The following is a 20,683-nucleotide window of genomic DNA, read 5'->3' as shown; positions in this document are numbered from 1 at the left end:
AAGGACGAAACGTTTGGTGAACAAGAATAGTACATTGTGTCTTAAGGGCGGTAAAAAAGAATTACGAACGAGCGTCTATTAGAAGCCTGAAGTCGAAGACTGTGGGCTTTAATGAGTCGATGTTCGTAACTCTAGTACCGCCCGTGCGACATACAATGTTTTTCATCACATTTGCGAGTAAAATTGTATATTTGTAAAAGAAAAACTAATATTTTTTCAAAAATTGCCGATACCGCTGACTACGATCTTGGCAGCGCCATCCTCCGCGCCCCCCCCCCCCCGCATCTGCCCGGCCCGACGTGCGCGCGCCGCGCTCCTGCAGGCCATGCAGTATCACACTCATTTACCGACCTTGGGCTTCATGACAAGAAAATTAGTACGGGCAATGATCATTTACCGACCACGGTTTCATGACAAGAAAATTAGTACGGGCAATGACTCATATACCGACCACGGGTTTCATGACTAGCACATTAAGGCCGAGGGTTTTATTTGGGGGTTTGCAACCAAGGTAGCCTGCATGTTACGACACTGTTTACGAGCAATTGAGATGAAAAATGATGCAGATTGATTATTTATCAGTACTGGTTAGATGCCCGTCGCCGTAAAGCTATAAATTATGCTCTAATTCATTAATACTGAACCGTACAAAATAAAAATAAATACTACAAGCTATTTACAAAACCACATGATGTCAAAATCATATGGTGTCAAACCACAAAGTGTCAAAAGGATTCGATTTGTAGCATTCGAACATGGCGGATGTAGACAATATCTAATTTTGCTATTTCTGTTTCTTTGGCTAGTTGAAGTATAATTTTGATAGTGTTAACCTTAACAGTGAACAGTGATCACAAAATTCTATATTGCTCTCGTGTCTGACATTTTTTAATGCGCAAGTTGTCTCCACGTGGTTTCTGGATTTTTACTATCAAGTTGCAAAAACTACAATCACCGTAAAACGTCCCTCTCAAAGAGAATTTACTAGGACACTGGCGATATTGTCCTATTAGAAATGCCATATTTTAAAAGAGAAGAAGAAGATAGTGTCAAAACCAAATGATGTCAAAATCATATGTCAGACCACATAGTGTCAAAACCAAATGATGTCAAAATCATAAAGTGAAACCACATAGAGTCAAAACCAAATGATGTCAAAATCATATGGTGTCAAACCACATAGTGTGAAAACCACATGGAGGCGAAACCAGGTTTCACGGGCCTTTCAGGCACAGCGATATATATTAGTTACTTTAATTTGCTTACCCTCTCATGTGGCGTGAGTGTAAGGACTAATACATTTAAAATTGCTATTACCATTCCAGCTTAATTAGAATACAATTTGACTATTTTTAGACACTAATGTTCTGAAGCTAGTTTCACATGAAATTAGTGTCATTTATTTAATTCTAAAGGTCTTATTCTAGACGAAGCCTCATTTCAATGTAGATCGTATCGTAATACACAACACAAAAATTTACAGTAATTGATACTAGTTTTTTTCGAAGTAAAGGCAAACGTAGGTTTTCTGACAAGCAAAATATTGCTAGATGGCGCCACAGACGAAAGGTCCGTTAGATATAACAGTCATACATGTCAAAAGTGACACAAAATGTCAAAAGAAACGCACAATACTAAAGCCATCTAACGATATCCCACCTGTTGGAAAACCTTCATTGTGAACTTGTCGTTGGCTATAAAAATGGCCGATTTGTATTATGTATCGACCTTATTCGCTACCTAAAGTTTGCTCGTCGAGAGTTGATAAATATTACAACTTTCTGGATTATTCGGAGACGTTATCGTTAAGCAACTATCGCTTAATTATTGCAAACCGTATGACAGGGTCGTTTATCACCGCACACTGGGCATCGTGGTACAAAGCACGCATTTTTTACCAAAGACAGAGCCGGGCGGGCGAGCGTACAGTCAAGTACAAAGATATCGATACGACCAGTTACAAAAATATGTAAACACGACTTTATGCACTTAGCATTAAAGTCGTGTATACATATTTTGTTACTTCGGCCGTGTCCATATTTTTGCATATCGAAAATACAAACTAAGACATGGATGCACAGAAAAAGCAGAAAAAGAGACCAGCACTGGGAATCAAACCATTCCGTGCTGCGTGCTATAACCCCTACGCCACTGCTGGAGAGGAATCTAGACACGAATTTTTTTTTGCTATATCACGCAGCACGGAATGCTGAGGACCTGGGTTCGATTCCCAGTGCTGGTCTCTCTTTCTGGTTTTTCTGTGCATCCATGTCTCAGTTTGTATTTTCGATATGGTTTCACGGGATAACCGTAAAAGTAACAAATTTGAAGTTGAAATAAAAAAAAACAAAAATACTCCAAAAAACCAATCACATCTTTGCACTTGACTGTACGTGGCGAACATAGTGCCATTCCGTTCTGGTATGCGCCTCGAGTGCGACCAAAGAAAAAACAAGTGATTTGCCTTTTCTCCAATATGCTCGGAAATGTCCGCCTATCTGTCGCAAACACAGTCCGCGAAGTTCTTCCTTATAGACGGCCACAAATAAAAAAAAAACACTTCCCGGCCGCTCAGCGCAATTTTATGAAAATCCATTACAGTTATCAACTGCAGGCGAACAGCTAGCTACCATTATGCTATGGTCTCCTGTGGCCGAAGTCAAATTTTATGTCACTCTGATACGAGTCAATGTCAAATTATAATAAGTCCCATATAAAGGAAGCTGGGCGATAGGAGGTTAAGTTGAATTGAATTGATTTTATCAACTGTCGGGCGAACAGAGTATAGTAATCTCATTAGTAATTTAGTTAGTGAGATCACTACATGTAGGGCTGCCATCTCTAAAATTCGGCTACCAGGACAAGACGCGTGAAAACCCCGGATTTTGGAGCCCAAAACCCGGACATGTCAACAGGTTTAGGTTTTTATTAAACTTGGTCAGTAGGTATAATAAAATATAGGCCAATCAAATAAAATCCTTAAAAACGATTTAGAGCTTGCTGGAAATTAATTCTACGAAAAATTCTAATTACATTGGTCTAAAAATTCAAAATATTTTTAAACCCGGACTACAAATGAAATCCCACCCGGACGCTCCCCGGACGCCCTCTAAACTAGGACAAATCCGGGGAAACCCGGACGGATGGCAGCCCTAACTACATGGTACAGAAGATGCGGTCAGCGCTCACTTGTCGTCGGTGGTAGTGAGTTTGGCGGTCTCGCTGTCGCTGGGCGGCGCGGGCTGGGTGGGCGGCACGCGGATGAGGGCGGGCGGCGGCGACGAGGGCGGCGACGGGCGCGTCGCCAGCGTAAGCACGCCGGAGTTCACGTCCTCGATGGCTTTGCGGAGCTGACGGATTTAATGGTTTTAAGCAACAGCTGGCAATCAGCAAAATACTAACGGTCCTCCGCGGGTATATATTGCTGAGATAGTGCTGGGTATAAAATATTACACTATTTGCTGTTATGATTTTGATAAAACATACGGGGCCTTAGAGACATAGGTCATTGAATAAAAAAACATAGAAATCAATACATTTGCGACGAAAACACGTAACAAAAAAATACATGGGCTACCCTCCATTTTGTAAAGTCGGTTAAACAAACTTACCTCTTTCAATGAGACCACTCCTATGAGCCGCCCGATGGCCGTGACGTACGCTCTGCTCACACCAAGCGTGGAGAACAGAGAATGCACCTGAAAAACATAAATCATACGTAAAAAACTTGAGAAAGGTTATCGAAAATACAAACTGAGACATGGATGCACAGAAAAACCAGAAAAAGAGACCAGCACTGGGAATCGAACCCAGGTCCTCAGCAATCCGTGCTGCGTGCTATAACCCCTACACCACTGCTGGACAGGAATCTAGACACGAATTTTTCCTCTGCATACATATCTCAGGTTGCTTATTTCTACTTTGCTACTTAAGCAGCAGCACTAGCGACATCTATGTGGCGTCGACAGACGTCACACTCTTTCGGAACCAACCGCTCACCCAGACAAGAGATGTCGCTACTAAGCAATCAAATTATGATTGGTTTTTTGGAGTCTTTTTGTATTTTTTATTTCAACTCCAAATTTTTTTTTTTTTTTTTTTTTTTTTAATTTAAGTAACAAATTTGGAGTTGAAATAAAAAATACAAAAAGACTCCAAAAAACCAATCATAATATTGAGAAAGGTTCTTATGTAGTAATTTGCAGATCAGCCCTTTGCGTCAAAAAAAAAACAATACAAGTAAGGTCCGACCGAGATCTCGGTCTCGGTCTCGGTTTCGACAAATCTCGGCCAAAAATCGGGCCGAGATTCTTGGCCGCGACCGAGACTCCGCGGCGGCACTGAATTTAAATATTGGCGCGCGGTTTACCGCGGTGTCCGCGGTGGCACGAGCTTTCTTTGGGATTTTGATTGGTCGCCCCGCCCAGGTTCGCGCGTATGGTACCTACTTGCTTACTGACACCCGCTAACAAGAGTAACAAGTGACACCTCGTTCATTTCTTTTCGATAACGATTGATTTTGTTAATACTGTAGTTTGATTTACGTGATAATTAAGTTTGTTTGTAGGACCCGGTGGAACGTTTAATTAAACCAAAATAAAACATATTTTTTTTTCATTCATAACGTGTATTTTTAGGGTTCCGTAGTCAACTAGGAATCCTTATAGTTTAGCCATGTCTGTCCGTCTGTCTGTTCGCGGCTAAGCTCAGAGACCGTTAGTTACTAGAAAGCTGTAATTTGGCATGAATATACATATCAGTCACGCTGACAGTGGTTAAATAAAAAAATATTTTTAAGGGTACCCCATCCCATAGACCATAGACGTAAAGTGGGGGGTGTTTTTTTTTTCTTGACTAACCCTAGTGTGGGGTATCGTTAGATAGATCTTTTAAAGCCATTAAGGGGGTCGCCAGGACGATTTTTCGATTCAGTGATCTTTTTGCGAAATATTCAACTTGAAAATTCGAGCCTAAGGTATAAAATATACCTAAACTTGGAAGATTCCGTACACAATACGAAATTCTTAGAAAAATATTACTTGATTTTTTCGTAATGGCTGCGGAACCTTATCTTGGGCGTGTCCAACACGCTCTTGGCCGGTTTTTTTTTAGATAATAAAATGATAATATAGTAAAAAGCACTTATTTTTTGTGTCTCGGTCTCGGCCGAGAATATATTTTTTTCTCGGTCTCGGTCTCGGCCGAGATTAAAAAAGCAGTCTCGGTCGGACCTTGAATACAAGTGCTATTCCAACCTAGATTAGAATACAATTCAAAAGTATCATATAACAATATTTATACCGGTTAAACGAGGCTACTTTGCACCGAATTTTGCTCCAAATTTCGAAATCTTTGTTTTATCTTAAAAATTATTATGCTGTGGTATGTTCATATATGTATTTATGTAAAGTAGATCACCCCTACTATCATGCTGACTAGCTTAAACTACGTCATAATGTTGTTTTAATATATATATTAAAACTTTAATTTAGGAGCAATGTTAACCGGCGTTTGGGTAACTATGCTACTGAATTTAATTTCATTCATAATTCATACCAGGAGGCGTTTGGTGTATTTTTACCCCATCATTATCATTGCACGCTGTCTTATCACTGTACTGCGTCTGACAGGAAAATAAAAGAAAATATCGAAGCAAAAATTGAAGTTCAGTGTTGTCACTTTATTGGGAAGTGTATGGGGTACCGGGACTTTGACCTGCAAGACATTTAAACAAAATACAGAACTGGAGCACAGTTACCCAGTGAGGGGCAAAGTAGCCTCGTTTTACGTACTTATAATATAATCCTACTAATGTTATAAATGCGAAAGTTTGTGAGTGTGTGTGTTTGTTACTCCTGCACGCTAACGGCTGGACGGATTTGGATGAAATTTGGTATGTAGATAGCACGAGATCTGAAATAACAAATGTCAAGTTTGTAAATTTTATAATTTGACCTGTAGCAATGTCTGTACAAATATATATGCATGAAAAAAAAAAATATTATTTGGCCATAAAGTCAACCAGGTAGTTTCTACCGTGTTTCTACCAATCAACTGAGCCGTCTACCAAAGTTAACGGAAATCAAGGCAAACACGGCGTATAGGAGTAATTGTGTGTTGGTGCAAGTTACCTTGAGAAGAGACGTTCTCTCGACCAGCTGGAACGGCGCGGGGTCTATGTGACAGATGTACAGGCTCTCGTCTTCGTAATCTGTATCGTCCAGATGCTGTGGGAATTGACAATATTATGATGATATTCAATACACTTAGCTAGCTCTAGTAGTGCACTACGAAATCCTGAAAATCAGACAATTTCATAATTTTCGGGATTAGTGGGACTTTTTTGAGTCGGTCACGATTTTTTAACCCCCGACGCAAAAAGAGCGGTATTATATATAAGTTTGACCGCTATATCTGTCTGTCTGTCTGTAGCACCGTAGCTCTTAAGCGGGTGGACCGATTTGAATGCGGTTTTCTATTTGAAAGCAGGTTTTCATCAAAATCAGTTCAGCCGTTTTTGAGGTAATGAAATTTGAAGCGACCAAGTCGGGGTTTTCCACCTTTTTGATGGTTAGGTCCTTTCCTCAACTTTCTGTGCACCAAATAGGATTTATTAATAATTATTAGTACATAATTAAAATTTCATTATACCTATACATTTTGTATAGCATATATGTATTTTGCATGTAGTTTATTTGTCTTGATATGTATTAGTTTATTAACTTCATTATTATGTATTAGTTTGTGTACCTATATATGTACGTGTATTTGAAATGTTTTTTTTTGTTCGAGTTAATTTAAATTTCGGTTCTTTAACCTTTTCATTGTACTTGTAGTGTCTACTCTTGTGTCTGATATCCTGTCAATCGTTTAAAGGTTAACTGGAAGACATCCCTTTAAGGGATAAGTTCGCCTTTGTTCAACTTATTATACTGTGGTATGTTATCTTCATGTGCTTTTATGTACAATAAAGAGTTTTACAATACAATACAATACATTTTAATTGTGTAAAACTATGTGTGTTAATGTGTGTTATTTAACAGAGTTCAAGAATCCGAGACTCTTAATTTTTTTTCTTTATTTCGTACTCTTTAGTACGCATTATAAGATGAGAAGTGTATATGAAGAAGAATAAAGAATATGAAGAAGTGTATATGTGAACAGACAGACGGACAGAAATATTAACAGAGTTCAAGAATCCGAGACTCTTAATTTTTTTTCTTTATTTCGTACTCTTTAGTACGCATTATTCTTATAAGATGAGAAGTGTATATTACCATGTCCCGCTTGCGCGCGATCTGAAGCATGCGGTCGAAGTCTATCTCTTTCCCCATCTCGAGCTGCTCCCACGCCTTCTGGTCTTCGGGGGACATGTCACACACGCGCTCGCGTGGCTGCGGAAAAATAGTAGATTGTTCAACGACCTATATCACACGAGATTTTTGGCATCTGAGAATTGCGAGAGTTATTTAAGCGTATTTTGAGTTAACCGCGACTCAAAAAAACTAGCGTCAAAACGCCGCGTTGAACAGCAGCGTCAAGGTGGCAGCTTGCAGGAATGACCTTGGCTTGGAAGTCGAGGCAGTGATACAAATTAAAGAAATCAGAGTGAGTGAAAAAAACTAGTGTTTTTTTCTTCGGAAATTGACGAGATTTATTTTGTTCTTTTCCAGCGATAAACCTCAACATTTTCAGCTTCATCGTGTCGCTATATGTCACGCGACCAGATTTGTCGCTGCAAACGACCGACGAGCGGGTGCATGAGGGAGGCCTCAAATTTACGTGTCAAATTATTGTACGCAATAGGTACATTGCTGCTCGGAAAAAATCTACAATTAATTACGATCTTAAGGCCATCCATAAAGTACGTCACACAAATTTAAACCATTTTTAGACAGTCACAAAATTTTAATAATTTTGTTCTTGACACAAACCACCCGATTAAAAAACGTGTGACGTAATATTACAGGGTGTCTCTGAAAAAGGGGTTTTAAATTGAAGGTTTGATTATACTCGCATAAATAATAGCTTAGTTACTTTTGTTTTGTAACATTTTCAAATAACTTACAATTCTATTTATTCCGTATGAAATAGTACATTGTGTCTTAAGGGCGGTAAATAAGGAATTACGAACGAGAGTCTGTTAGAAGCCCGAAGTCGAAGACTGAGGGCTTTAATGAGTCGATGTTCGTAATTCTAGTGCCGCCCGTGCGACATACAATGTTTCTCATCACATTTGCGAGTAAAATTTTATATTTGTAAAATAAAAAATATAATTGTTCCAAATATTGGCGATACCTTAGGCTGTGCTCTTGGCAGCGTCGCCCTCTACCTCCCCCTCCCTCGGCATGCGCCGCAACGTGCGTGTGCATGTGGTGGTCCATGTAGTCCTGCAGCAGCACCATCAGTACGGGCACTGACTCATTGACCGTCCTTGGGCTTCATGACAAGACAATATGTACGCGCAATGGCTCATTTACCGACCACGGGTTTCATGACAAGCACATTAAGGTCGAGGGTTTTATTTGGGGGGTTGCAACCAAGTTAGCCTGCATGTTATGACACTGTTTACGAGCAAGTGTGATGAAAAAAAAATACAGTGGAGGTATTTTTAAAACATACAGAACAAAAGTAGCTCAGTTATGCAGTAAAATCGAACCTTGGATTTAAAACCCCATGGCCAGAGACGCCTTATGCTAAACTTAAATTAGTTCACACAGCTAAAACAACTGTATGGTTACTTTTTGAGTTTGTACAATAAACGCGGCATGTTATGATGCTTACGAGTTGGACTTTCTTGTTGATGGAGGGGCTGCGTGGCAGGCCGGGCCCGAGCTGGTCGGGCAGCCCCCCCTCCACGTCTTGCAGCAGCGTGGACCGCTTGAAGATCGCCTCAAACGCCGCGCGGATCCTGCCGACAGAACCTGGGTTACTATCACGTTCTAGAGTTTGGACTGTAGACAACTCGCTGGACGTTGTACCATCAGCCAAATATGTGGTCTACCAGCCTAAAGTTGATAATCGTTTGCTTGTCATAAAACAATAATGCCAATAGACGTCTCTGTCACCTTGAAAGTTCGACTTTAGCGACATATCCATTTGATAGGAGCTTGTTTAAAAATTGATATACCACTTATTTGGCTGATGAGGGTTAGTTATCATCGGAAATCTCGTTATGGCTGATGACACGGTTTGTGGTGACAAGTGCAAGAAGAGTCTGTGGTAAGTACGCGTAAGTAGGCGTAGTAAATGTTCAAATTTTTGACCTAGACTGTAAGAAAAGTCTGCTGCTCACTGAGATTACCTACTTTATTAGCAAACAGCAACATAAGTATTATCATTATCATATTAACCGTCGGACGTCCACTGTCACTATTCGTGTAGGTACATTTTTATATTTTGCATGTCTGATATTGATGATATGTGTGAATCATTTTTAGGGTTCCGTAGTCAACTAGGAACCCTTATAGTATCGCCATGTCTGTCCGTATGTCTGTCTGTCCGCGGCTAAGCTCAGAGACCGTTACTGCTAGAAAGCTATAATTTGGCATGAATGTACATATCAGTCACGCCGACAAAGTGGTAGAATAATAAAAACGAAAAAAAATTTTTAGGGTACCTTCCATAGACGTGGAGTGGGTTATTTTTTTTCTCGACTAACCCTATAGTGTGGGATATCATTGGATAGGTCTTTTAAAACCATTTCGGGGTTGCTAAGACGATTTTTCGATTCAGTGATCTGTTTTAGACCGGGACATGGTGACACAAAATATTAGATGATTTGTACCAGTACGGCGGTTTTTCAGGGGTCTAATTACGGAATGACAAAAAAGAAAATGATGGTCATAGCGCTGCTACCGGCGGCCCAATCGCGTGGGCGTTAATCTAACGTGTCGGATAAACTAGTGTACAACGAATTGTTCCACGAAAAAGATTGTATTTTCCGATACTTAGTCGATAAAAAAAGATGTAGGCGGTAGCGTAATGCCATACTTCTCTGGTGTAGCTCACAGCCCGCCATACCGACGCAAATACATTAATAAAAAAAAAACAATTAAACCATTTGTTCCAGGCTAATTTTTGCACAGCTAATCATCGTCGAGTAGCCATTCACGAAATACACCATGCCATACTGACGGTGCCATACCGCCGCAAAGGAGTAATTATTTTTTCTTTCGCAAAATGATTTTGGCCAGTTTTTTTACATTGTGACCGAGAAGGAGATGGCGGGACCATTTGGACTCGTATGCAAGGGATTGGACTGACACTGCGCTAGACCGCGAGGTGTGGAGATCAGGAGATGCCATTGCCCAGCAGTGGGACACTATTCCAGGCTAAATAAAAAAAAAATGACATATGCAAAAATATGTATCTAGTGCCAATAGATTATTGGCATAATATTATATTTATATCTTACGTCGGAGTAAGAGTCTGTGGTACATATTTTCGCAATCGACTGTACCACATTTGTAGTTACCTCGTCTCGGCGCCAGTGACGGTCGTGTAGACGGAGGGCTGCGGGGTGTGCGGGGTGAGGCTCTGCGGGGAGGCCAGGCCGCGCGTCAGCGTGAACGAGTTCGTCTTCTTCAGGATCGACTTCGGGCGGAACAGCTGGCCTGGCGCTGGAATATCAACTTGTTTACTAACTAGGGTTGTGTGGTCAAAACCGATAAGTCAAAATAATTAACCATTGAAAAAAGAACACTCTATGTCAGGGGGGCCAGCTTGATTAGATCCAAGACCTACTGTTTACTGACGAAACCCTGTGCGATCTACCAATTACATACTTCTTGAAATCTTAAATGAAACAGCATACCTAGTTCAGTATTTACATTTGTTGCCTAGTCACGATCGACTGGACTAAAAGTAGCGATCGACCGGTTGGCCACCCCTGCTCTATGTTAAGTTTAAATTCGAAGTTACAAATTATTAGATCGAGATAATTTTTTGTTTTATCAAAAGAATGTTATTTTTCAATATGCGAGGTGCAAATGCAAACCGCGTCAGGTAGTCTAGGCTCTAAAACGTCAGTTTACTCACCGGGTATGAGTCCGCCCTGGTCCTTGGTGGTAAGTGAAGTGCCCCTGGTCATGCTCGGGGGCTGCAAGCCCAGCATGTCAGGCGCCGGCGTTACCTGGGACAAAAAAAATACTTAGAAAAGTGGAGTACGGCTACGGGCCACTTTCAGTGTTCAAGAGTAGCGTAAAGCAGCCTTTCCATCAGAGATGCGCGAGGATATGTTGCGAGGAATGCGAAGCCTGTCATCATCATCATCATCATGGCGGCCTTTTGGTTATCCAATCTTGGATGTAGGCCTCTTCCCTCTTCTTCCACTCTTGGCGATCTCGTGCCCGTCTCATCCAGTCTCGAATGTCGTCCATCCAGCGCTGCGGTGGCCTGCCGCGCCCCCGAGTATCCGCTCTGGGTCTCCATTCAAGAACTCGTCTTGTCCAGCGACTCTCGCCCATTCTCGCAATGTGTCCTGCCCATTTCCACTTTTTCTTTGCTATGACAGCCATGACGTCGAAGCCGGTGAACACTAGTAAATAAATAAATAAATATATTACTGACCTCAAACCTGGAGGGTCTCCGCGCCCTCCGCTCCGTTTCCCGGCGGCGCTGCTCCGCCTCGCGATGCCAGAGCGCGGCCACGTGTAACCTCCGCTCGCGGCCCACCTGTTGCTCGATCACTTTCACCAGCTCCCAGCGGTGGATGGACCCCAGCAGCACCATGGACGCCGGGCTGTCCACTAGTGGGAAGCTTTTTATTGCCTGCCGGTGATAGGTTAAGTTAGGGTCTCCCATTAAAGCGGAATCGGCAAAAGCCGATAGAAAAAAGCTTTGCGTCTACGCAATAAGAGCTAAAAAGGGATGGTTCGGCTCGGATCGGCACCGGCGACGCCTGCCGACGTGTCGACGTCTTTTTCACTCTTATTGCGTAGACATAAAGCTTTTTTTCTATCGGCTTTTGCCTTTTGCGTCGATAGATGTTGGGAGACCCTTAATGTATAATCAGGAAGAAGCGCTTGTTAAAAATATATTTTTTTAAATATCTTTATGTACTCCTAGTCTTCCTCATCGATTTAAATGTTAGCAACCCTAAAAAGCTACTGACGACGTCTATTGTGGGCACTGATATGGCTGGCTAGGACGAATTAACAAAGATACTTTAGATGGATAGATTTATTTATTTCCTAAAAAACAATTGGTTATATTTGACATGTTAAAAATTACAAGCAATTCGTAAATGAATCGTCGATGAATTATTAAAAAAAATAGAGTAAATTGTTAATTAGAACATTTTTTACATTTTCAAAAAGTTACAATGTGAAACTAAAATCAAAACAAGAAGAAATAATATAATAATTAATGTCAGTATAATAAAAAAAAGCGATTAAGAATGTTTAAAAACTAGAATAAGTCGCTAAATTTAAAATATTTATATGCGAAAACTTTTTAGGGCCCACGCCCACATTCTCATTAACAAATATTATTTTTGGTTAATTTACCTTATTTTCCTTAAGCAAGTCTTTGAGTTGTTGGAAAGTCATTCGGTTCCAAATGTACTTCACGTCTCGTACCATAAAGTCTTCCACACATATGTCATACATACCTAAGAAAAAAAAATATTTTTAAATAAAAAGAAACAAAAATAAAATAATACTCGTACCCCAAGCAACAAAGAAAAAATAACAACATAATATAAAAACAAAAATAAAAAATACAACACCCGACGAGGATGGGATTCGAACCCACGCGTGCAGAGCACATTGGATTAGCAGTCCAACGCCTTAACCTCTCGGCCACCTCGTCACATGTACTGACGTGCGAAAAAACGCATTAGATTCTATTGATTTTTTTATTGAGCCAAACATGGCGTTTTGATTATGATTGCTTGAGCAGTGTTCAGTTGCGTCAATGAAGGTTTGAAACTACATAAAGTCAATATTTTATCGAACTTAAAATTGTTATGATTACATAGCAAAAATGTACTACATTGTTTTTATTATAATTATGAACAAATTAACGTAAGTAATTTTTTCATTAAATGCGTTTAGTATGTAGATATTATTATCCGTCTACCTGTTTATAGACACACATTGTCGTGTGTTGTGTTTCTAATACATATAGTAAAACATAACAGTGCTTTTTATTTATTTTATTTCCTATACACATTTATTAATCTACAATTAATTACTACCTTTGTGAAATAAGCAGCTTGTATGCTTTCTAAACTTTATATATTATTTAGACTTTGCTTGTAACGGGGCTTGTATTGTTCACAAACTACACATGTCAAATATTAAGTTCTGAATGTGTCGTTTATTGTTTTTTCGAAAATCAACCAGTGAAGGGGTAGAATAACCTTTAATAAGGCCCCATTTATGAGCATACTACCACAGAATCAAAAGCAGTTAACGAATACATACTTGGCAAAGGATATTTTTTAAGCTAGTAGTATTTCCAATAATAACAATGAATATTGTAACTTATTACTAAAACAATAAGGTTGAATTTCCAAATCAATGCATGTGGTCGCTAAATCGCCTCTATCTTATTAAGGGTATATACTTAAATGCACATTAAACATTAAAAACTAGAGACAATTATCAGCCCCAACCGGGGATCGAACCGGAGACCACAAGCGTCAAAGTCAGGTTCTGTGACCACTTGGCTATCAATAATTATTTACTATCGGGACACTAGGACAGAGTACGTGAAAGTTATGTATGGTTATGCGGGAGAATTGTGTGTTCTCTATCTTTTCGGCGTTTTTTTTTTATGTAGCCTGTAATATGTCCCACTGCTGGGCAAAGGCCTCCTCTTTCTTTCGCCACTCATCCCTATTGTTGTTTTTATTGTTGTTGTGCTTTTGTTGTGTTTTTTGTGTGTGTTTATTGTTGTTGTTTGTTAGTTTTAGGGGCTGTTTCATCATCCATTGATTAGTGTTAACTGGCGGTTAGGTGTGATGCCGTCTCTGTTTTGTTCGAGTGACGGAGACGGCATCACATTTAACCGTCGGTTAACGCTAATTAATGAATGGTGAAACAGCCCCTTAGCGTTTTAGTCTTATTACTGTAACGTGGTGGTACTGATGCAACCAAATAAATCTTTCATTCTTTCAAATGTTTAATTTCCAACTCACGATTGTCTCTGAAACCATATTTTTTCGGAATTTCCCTAAAACAAACCTAACACAACCTACGTGTTCTATAAAAAAAAAAGAAAATACACTGAGAAAAAAATGCTTTCGGAGATAATTGAGACTTGGGAAATACAGCAGTTTGGCAAATGACACATTTGGCAATAAATATCATCCCAGCCTATGTACCCACTGCTGGGCTCAGTCCTCTTCTCAGAATGAGAGGACTAATATTTCTGCGATAAGGCGGGATATACTCACGGCTAGCAGAGGACAGCAGGTCGGGCAGATAGGGCAGCTTCTTGATCAGTATGATGCTGTCGAAGCAGGACGGCTGGAGCAGCGCGGCCACCGCGTTCGCTGCCAACACCGCCGCCATTATCGGCAGGATGTGGGTCACCTGCCGACATTAATCATATATAATCTTCATACCAGCCATAGGACGTCTACTGTTGGACATCGGTTCCCCCCATAGCCCATTGACTTTGACTTTAGGGCCTGTTTCACCACTTGTCGACTAATTTTAAGTGTCAGATAAAAGTAATGCCGTCTTTGTTTATTCGGACAAAACAAACAGAGACGGCATCACTGATATCCGTCACGTAAAGTTAGTCGACGAGTGGTGAAACAGGCCCTCAGTATTGTTTTTCTGTCCCGAAACTCAGTACATGTGATACACTTTGTTAGAAAAATGTTTGCAATTTATATTAGCATGCTTAGAAAATAAGCCAAAAAGAAATTGCCTTAAAACTGTCACAACTAACCTTTGGTGGATTTGTACCCCATAAAATCATACTTTCAAAATAAGTAACCCGGGAGACGTTGCCATGGCTACAAGCTACACTAAAAATTTGATTGACCCTTTTGTTAGAAATTGTTAATAGTAGATTGTACAATAAGAGCATAAAACGAGTCATTTTACCCGAGACGTTCATATAGGTACGGCGAGGGTGGATAGACACGACGAGGGGAAAATCGGTTTAACTCGAGCAAGTTTAATGACTCTGCTTTTCACTTAAATTGCGAGGAAATGAAATAGCAACAGTGGAAACAATAATTAACTTTTTATGTACCTTTTATTTTTTATGCATTATTATAATAATTCTATTTTTTAATTTTACTGATTTATCTTAATTGATTTGATTGATGTTTAAGTTTTATAGAAACTTTTTTGTTTCTGGCTGTTGACACCTGATTACCTTTGTCTTAAGTTGGTCTTAGACGAAGATTTTATGCACTAGAGCATAAAAAGTCATTTTATATCGCCTAGATACAGCATAAACACGAACTTTACGAGCATGCGAAGTGAAAAATTGTTTTTCCGTTCGACAACAACATGCACTGTCAACTTTTAGTTAAAAAATAGTCAACTACTGTATTGACAACCACGTCAACAGTGTAGCTACTGCGTAGCCGCTTAGAAAGATACCGACCTGGCCCGTCATCTCACTGACGATGACGATGGTCGACACGGTGTGCGTGACAGCACCGGTGAAGGCCGCCGCTCCGACGACCGCGTACCCGCCTGGGGACCATACAAACGTCAGTCATCTTCATATCAGCCGTAGGACGTCCACAGTTGCACACAGGCCCCACAAAAGTGAGTAGTTTAATCGGATCATCCATATGTCAAAACAACCAAGACATAAAAATAGGTTATTCGACAAATATTTGACACTTATTTTACACACTCGCAAGATATTCCAAAAAATGGGTTCGTTTTTAGAACCGAGTACAAGTTTTTTTTAACTATTGTAGTTTTTCTTGCCCTTGTTCTGTACAGAAAGCACTTTTTAATTTTTTGTAGGTAATTTTGTATTTATTTTAATTTTAATTTTAATTCATCAATTTTTGTTTTTGATGGACAATTATAATATGTAGACTATAAATTCCTGGATCCCGAATATTTTTTTTAAACCGTGGTACAGTGGAGTTCATAAACTTGTAAGCAAAGGTTTGATCAAAAATATCAGAACACGATTCTATTGTTAAAAAAAAAACATTTTATTTCAATAAAAATTTGCAAAATGATAACCTTAGCTTCTAATCTTAAATTAAAAAGATTAACGGCTTAGAAGCATGTTCAAATAATTTTGATCAAATGGATGGGCAGATTTGTATGGACTCTGGCCTAGGAACCAATAACGACAAGCCTTATATCATTGGAAAGGTATCATTATATTTTACTACTTTTTGTACGGCGGGCAATCTCGAATCGCTGTGTAAAAAATATGAAAACGCATATAAAACAAAATCATCAACATACAGGAACTTACTTAGTATCGAAAAAACCTACTTTTATGCAGCGGTAACTTTTTTCACACAAAGATTTGGGACTACCTGCCATAGTAAGTTTTAGAACTTAGAATAAGCTATCCTTTGACATATCGCTTGTCCTTATTGGTCATTAGTTCAATTAGCCCATCCTCCTTTTCGCTCACAAGTTTATGAACTTGACTGTACCCCTTTTATAGTGTGTCGTGCAATTTTTCATAATGTTTTTCCCACTGACCAGGCAATATCTTCTGTATATGTCCGCCGTAAGCGACCCCCAGCGGGCAGAAGTAAGCCATGAGCTCGCCCGTGAGGCGGCCGAGGCCGGCGCCCATCTTGAACGCCGGCACAAATATGCCCGCCGGCACCGGAAGCGTGCACGACACCATCGCCAGGAAGTACTGCAATTAAAATAAACGAATATAATATATATTCATGGGACAATCGAGACCGATTGACCTAGTCAAATTAGTAGGTAATTAATAAAAAATAAGTTTTTGGTAAAAATTTCATTTTTAATACGTTTTTTTTGCTGACTGTACTTTCTGTTGACTGTACTTGTATTGTCACCCAAACTTCATTTGAATACCAAATTTCAAGTCGATGCCATTAACCGTTGAAGAGTTCTGTCCTGTGGAGACAATCCTGGCCGGACTTCCAAGATGTCACTTTTAGATTATTGTATTGTCACCAGATTTACATAAGTTTACTAACACTATTATGAATGAGCTTGTTTTGTCTGAAATAAATGATAATAATTATTATTATTATTAACTTGCAAGATCTGACCAAAATCAAAAAATAAACGAAGGCAAGTTAAATAAAATCTTGTAAAAATTCTTCAAATATCCTTTTGTAAGGGTATTCGAAGAATTGGCTATAAGTACGGAAAGCGGATTCGAACCGACGACATTATAGAACGAATCGTTATTATATCGGAAACAACTGAGCCACTCATTCAATTACACCAATGGTCTAATAAAGTAAAATCAATAAAATTATCACGTTAATTTTACACATACAAAATATAGCTATACTCATTTTAAACTCTAAACCAGTTCAAATAGAGCATTATCTTGTACTTTTAGACCATAGTTCAGTACGTTTATTTGAACAGGTGTGGTCTTTCATACTAAATACCGGGTGTGGCCTGTAATATAAGCAAATAATTAAAACATTTTGTTTTTATTGTATAATTGTTTTATTTAGTGTTATTTATTATTATTTTATTAATTTCGATTTTTTTTGTCATTTTCTGGTAATTTATGATGTGTTTATTAATTTTGATGTAATATTAACACCTTGTTTATTTTATTTATATAAATATTAAATAATAAACATAAATCATTCTCCTCAAACTGAACAACATTAGTTCAGCGACTTTTAAAAATAATTAGTTTATTTTTATTTTTATTACACTTTTAAGTTTATTCCAAGAAGCAATGTAAAGCAAAATGCTTGATTTTGTATCGTGACAGGCGACGTCAGTTGTGTTCTAGGATAGCGTACATTGATAGCAGTATTTAATTTGTACGAAAAAATGAAAATTCAAAGACACCATTATTTTTAAAAGTCGCTGAACTAATGTTGTTCAGTTTGACGAGGACGATCTATGTTTTAGTTTTTGCTCGTATTACAGGCCACACCCCGTATAGAAGGAGGATTTCCGTGGCAGGCTAGGTGGCGCTAGTGTTGTCAGGTCTGTTTGACAACTTTGACATTTGCGTCACGGTTGGAACAAACGGAGCTCGGAATTTACACGGCACTTTTGACCTGTCATATTGACTTCTCACTTTCGACTCTACCTAAATAATATCGATAATGATATTATAGTAAAATAATAACCGCAATATCTTTTATAAAGACACTAATGGAACACTTATTAGCACTACAACAGACTTTGAAGATGACAATGAATTATTAAATTAGAAATTGTTTACTATTCGTTGTTATCATTGCATAATCCATATTTATTGTCTATTTCACATTTTCGACTGCTCAAAAGTTAATTGGAAGAGATCGCTCTTTAACGATAAAACCGTCTATTGACCTCTACTTTTAATCTTTTTGAACATGGCGGTGCATGGGCCGAAATTGGTTTTACATTCGGTTTAACCGAATTTCGGCAGCCGAACTTGAGCCGAAATTGAGCCGAACTTGGGCATTCGGCCGAAATTCGGTTTAAATGCCGAACATTCGGCACTAGAAAAAATAAACCAATTTTTTTTATTTTTACCGAATGTTCGGCCGAAGGTCGTATTCGTTTTAAAATCACATTCGGCCCATCTCTATAAATGAGCCAATCGCAAGCAAGATTGCGACGTCAAAAAGACTTGATACTAGCGCCATCTAGCGCTTTTTCGCCTGTCAAGATAAACCCTCGTTAAGAAACGTTCAATAAAATACATTTACAAAGGCGAAATTGTTTCTTTAGCTCTTCTTTTTAAAAAGGTTATATCAGCTTGACTTGTTGTTGTTGTAACTATGTCGGTATGGTTTACTAATGATTCGGCGAATAACGTTTGGCAACCTGTTTCATTTCGCAACTTTTCATTTCCCAACTGTTTAATATTTCTAAAACTGTGTAAATATTTCAGGATTTATATAAAACTAACCTAACCTAACCCAAAGGGTTCTACACGATAGCCCTGAAATAAATCCTGAAATATTTACAGTTTTAGAGTTTGCGAAATGAAACAGGTTGCCAAAAGTTACGTTGCGAAAAGGCAGTACTCGATAGTTTCACCTGTCCCGTTGTATGTCTGTCTGTAATCAAATCTAGCAAGTTAAATTTGACCAACTTCCAGTAGTCAGATTGACTTGAAATTTGGAATAATTATGTAAATCGCGTGACAATACAATGATCTCTAGGTAGTGACATCCCGGTAGTCCGGCCAGGATCGTCTCCGCAGGACGGAACTCTTCAACGGTTAATAGCATCGACTTGAAATGTGGTATACGAACGTAATATGGGTGACAATGCAAGTACAGTCACCAAAAATATCAGTCAGCAAAAAAAGCTTGTATTAAAAAATATTTTATGATTAGGTTATTTTTCTAGTTAGCCTAATCTGTCCCACTGCTGCAGGGCTACCATACGAAACTCGAAACTCGAAGTTCGTAGCGTACCGTCCCTCTCGCTCTCGTATTAAATAGTATAAGTGTCAGAGGGACCGCATGACACGAACTTCGAGTTTCGAGTTTCGTAGTAGCCCTGCTGAGCAAAGCCCTCCCCCGATACATCGAATGTATTTTATTTTTATTTACAGGTAATGAGGGCTATCGCGTATGAATTCGCCACTAGAGGCGCTAGTGTAGCGTGATGTCTCCGAAATGTCAAATCTCATAGTTTTTGGGTGAGCTACGCGGGTTTATTTATAATTAGAATAATTTTGTGAACAATTTGCAATATCTGAAATTAATTATGGCAAATATGCGTTCCGGGGCAATGAATGACTGTGTTTTGAGACAGTCTTGTCTTTCGGAAACCTTTGTCCTCCCTTTTTTCCGAACAAAACGGGGACTATGCAACACTGTGGCATGCTCGATATTTTTATGGTACAGTTTTAAGGTGTATTAAATATAATTTTAATCTAAAATTTGTTTTCACGCCCGTAATAACCGACTTTGAGAGCCATACTTAAAAACCTCACGCAACAGTGCGCCATCTAGTGAGACAAAAAACGATAGCCCTCATTGTACGAGTATTTACTCACAATAGAGAGGAAGTAGATCCAGAGGCATCCGAACAGGTTGACGTCAGGGGTTTCCCAGTGCGAGACGATCGCGGCCTGCTCCGCCGTCAAGTTGTCGGACCACGTGAAGTTGGCGAACAACGACAGCACCTGCAGAAACAGTTCTCATCATCATCATCTCATCATCCATTGATTGATGCAGTCAACTTTTGTCAAAGTCAAAATACCCTTATTCAATTTAGGCTATAACAACTTATGAATATTAAATGATATTGTTATGTTTCGGGCTAATTCATAACCCTTCTTCCTAGGAGCAAAACGAGTCGGCGGCTGCTGCAATACGCGCACACTGTGCGCTGTATATGTGTGTGTGTGTGGTGTCGAGTCGCGTTGCTACTAGGAAGAAGGGCTACGAACTAGCCCGAAACATGTCGAGCTAAACTCGATTTAATACGCGAGTTATCCTTACAATATCATTTAATATGAGTGAGTCTCACGGTAGCTTTATATTCAAAACTTATGAATGTTAAAAAAAAACAACGGTTCGGAGAAACCTCTGTTGAGAGGAATC

At 39.2% G+C, this 20,683-nt stretch overlaps 1 protein-coding gene, 1 long non-coding RNA gene and 1 other non-coding gene across 6 annotated transcripts in view; 1 reads left to right on the top strand and 2 right to left on the bottom strand.

Annotated features, from left to right (window-relative positions):
* Positions 1–413: 413 nt before the first annotated feature.
* Positions 414–20,683, bottom strand: part of ClC-a (chloride channel protein 2) — a 77,147-nt gene continuing 56,877 nt past the window's right edge. For all 4 annotated transcript variants that reach the window (XM_074102752.1, XM_074102751.1, XM_074102754.1 and 1 more), the window contains exons 11-23: positions 20,134–20,262; positions 16,656–16,818; positions 15,577–15,668; positions 14,405–14,543; positions 12,510–12,613; positions 11,572–11,772; positions 11,041–11,134; positions 10,478–10,622; positions 8,785–8,911; positions 7,278–7,394; positions 6,132–6,227; positions 3,612–3,698; positions 414–3,350 (exon numbers count right to left, since the gene is read on the bottom strand). In XM_074102752.1, the coding sequence (XP_073958853.1) occupies positions 3,186–3,350; positions 3,612–3,698; positions 6,132–6,227; positions 7,278–7,394; positions 8,785–8,911; positions 10,478–10,622; positions 11,041–11,134; positions 11,572–11,772; positions 12,510–12,613; positions 14,405–14,543; positions 15,577–15,668; positions 16,656–16,818; positions 20,134–20,262 (1,659 nt within the window). In that variant the 3' untranslated portion in view covers positions 414–3,185. The remainder of the gene's footprint in view (positions 3,351–3,611; positions 3,699–6,131; positions 6,228–7,277; positions 7,395–8,784; positions 8,912–10,477; positions 10,623–11,040; positions 11,135–11,571; positions 11,773–12,509; positions 12,614–14,404; positions 14,544–15,576; positions 15,669–16,655; positions 16,819–20,133; positions 20,263–20,683) is intronic.
* LOC141438788 (uncharacterized) overlaps positions 4,305–20,683 on the top strand; it is a 146,109-nt gene continuing 129,730 nt past the window's right edge. The window contains exon 1 of the long non-coding RNA XR_012452510.1: positions 4,305–4,530. This is a non-coding gene — a long non-coding RNA (uncharacterized lncRNA). The remainder of the gene's footprint in view (positions 4,531–20,683) is intronic.
* Positions 12,732–12,813, bottom strand: TRNAS-GCU (transfer RNA serine (anticodon GCU)). Its single transcript has one exon. It is a non-coding gene; the product is annotated as a tRNA-Ser (tRNA).

This window comes from Choristoneura fumiferana, chromosome 19 (genome assembly GCF_025370935.1).
Source record: "Choristoneura fumiferana chromosome 19, NRCan_CFum_1, whole genome shotgun sequence".
Taxonomy (NCBI): Eukaryota; Metazoa; Arthropoda; class Insecta; order Lepidoptera; family Tortricidae; genus Choristoneura; species Choristoneura fumiferana.
This window is presented reverse-complemented; position numbering and strand designations above follow the sequence as displayed.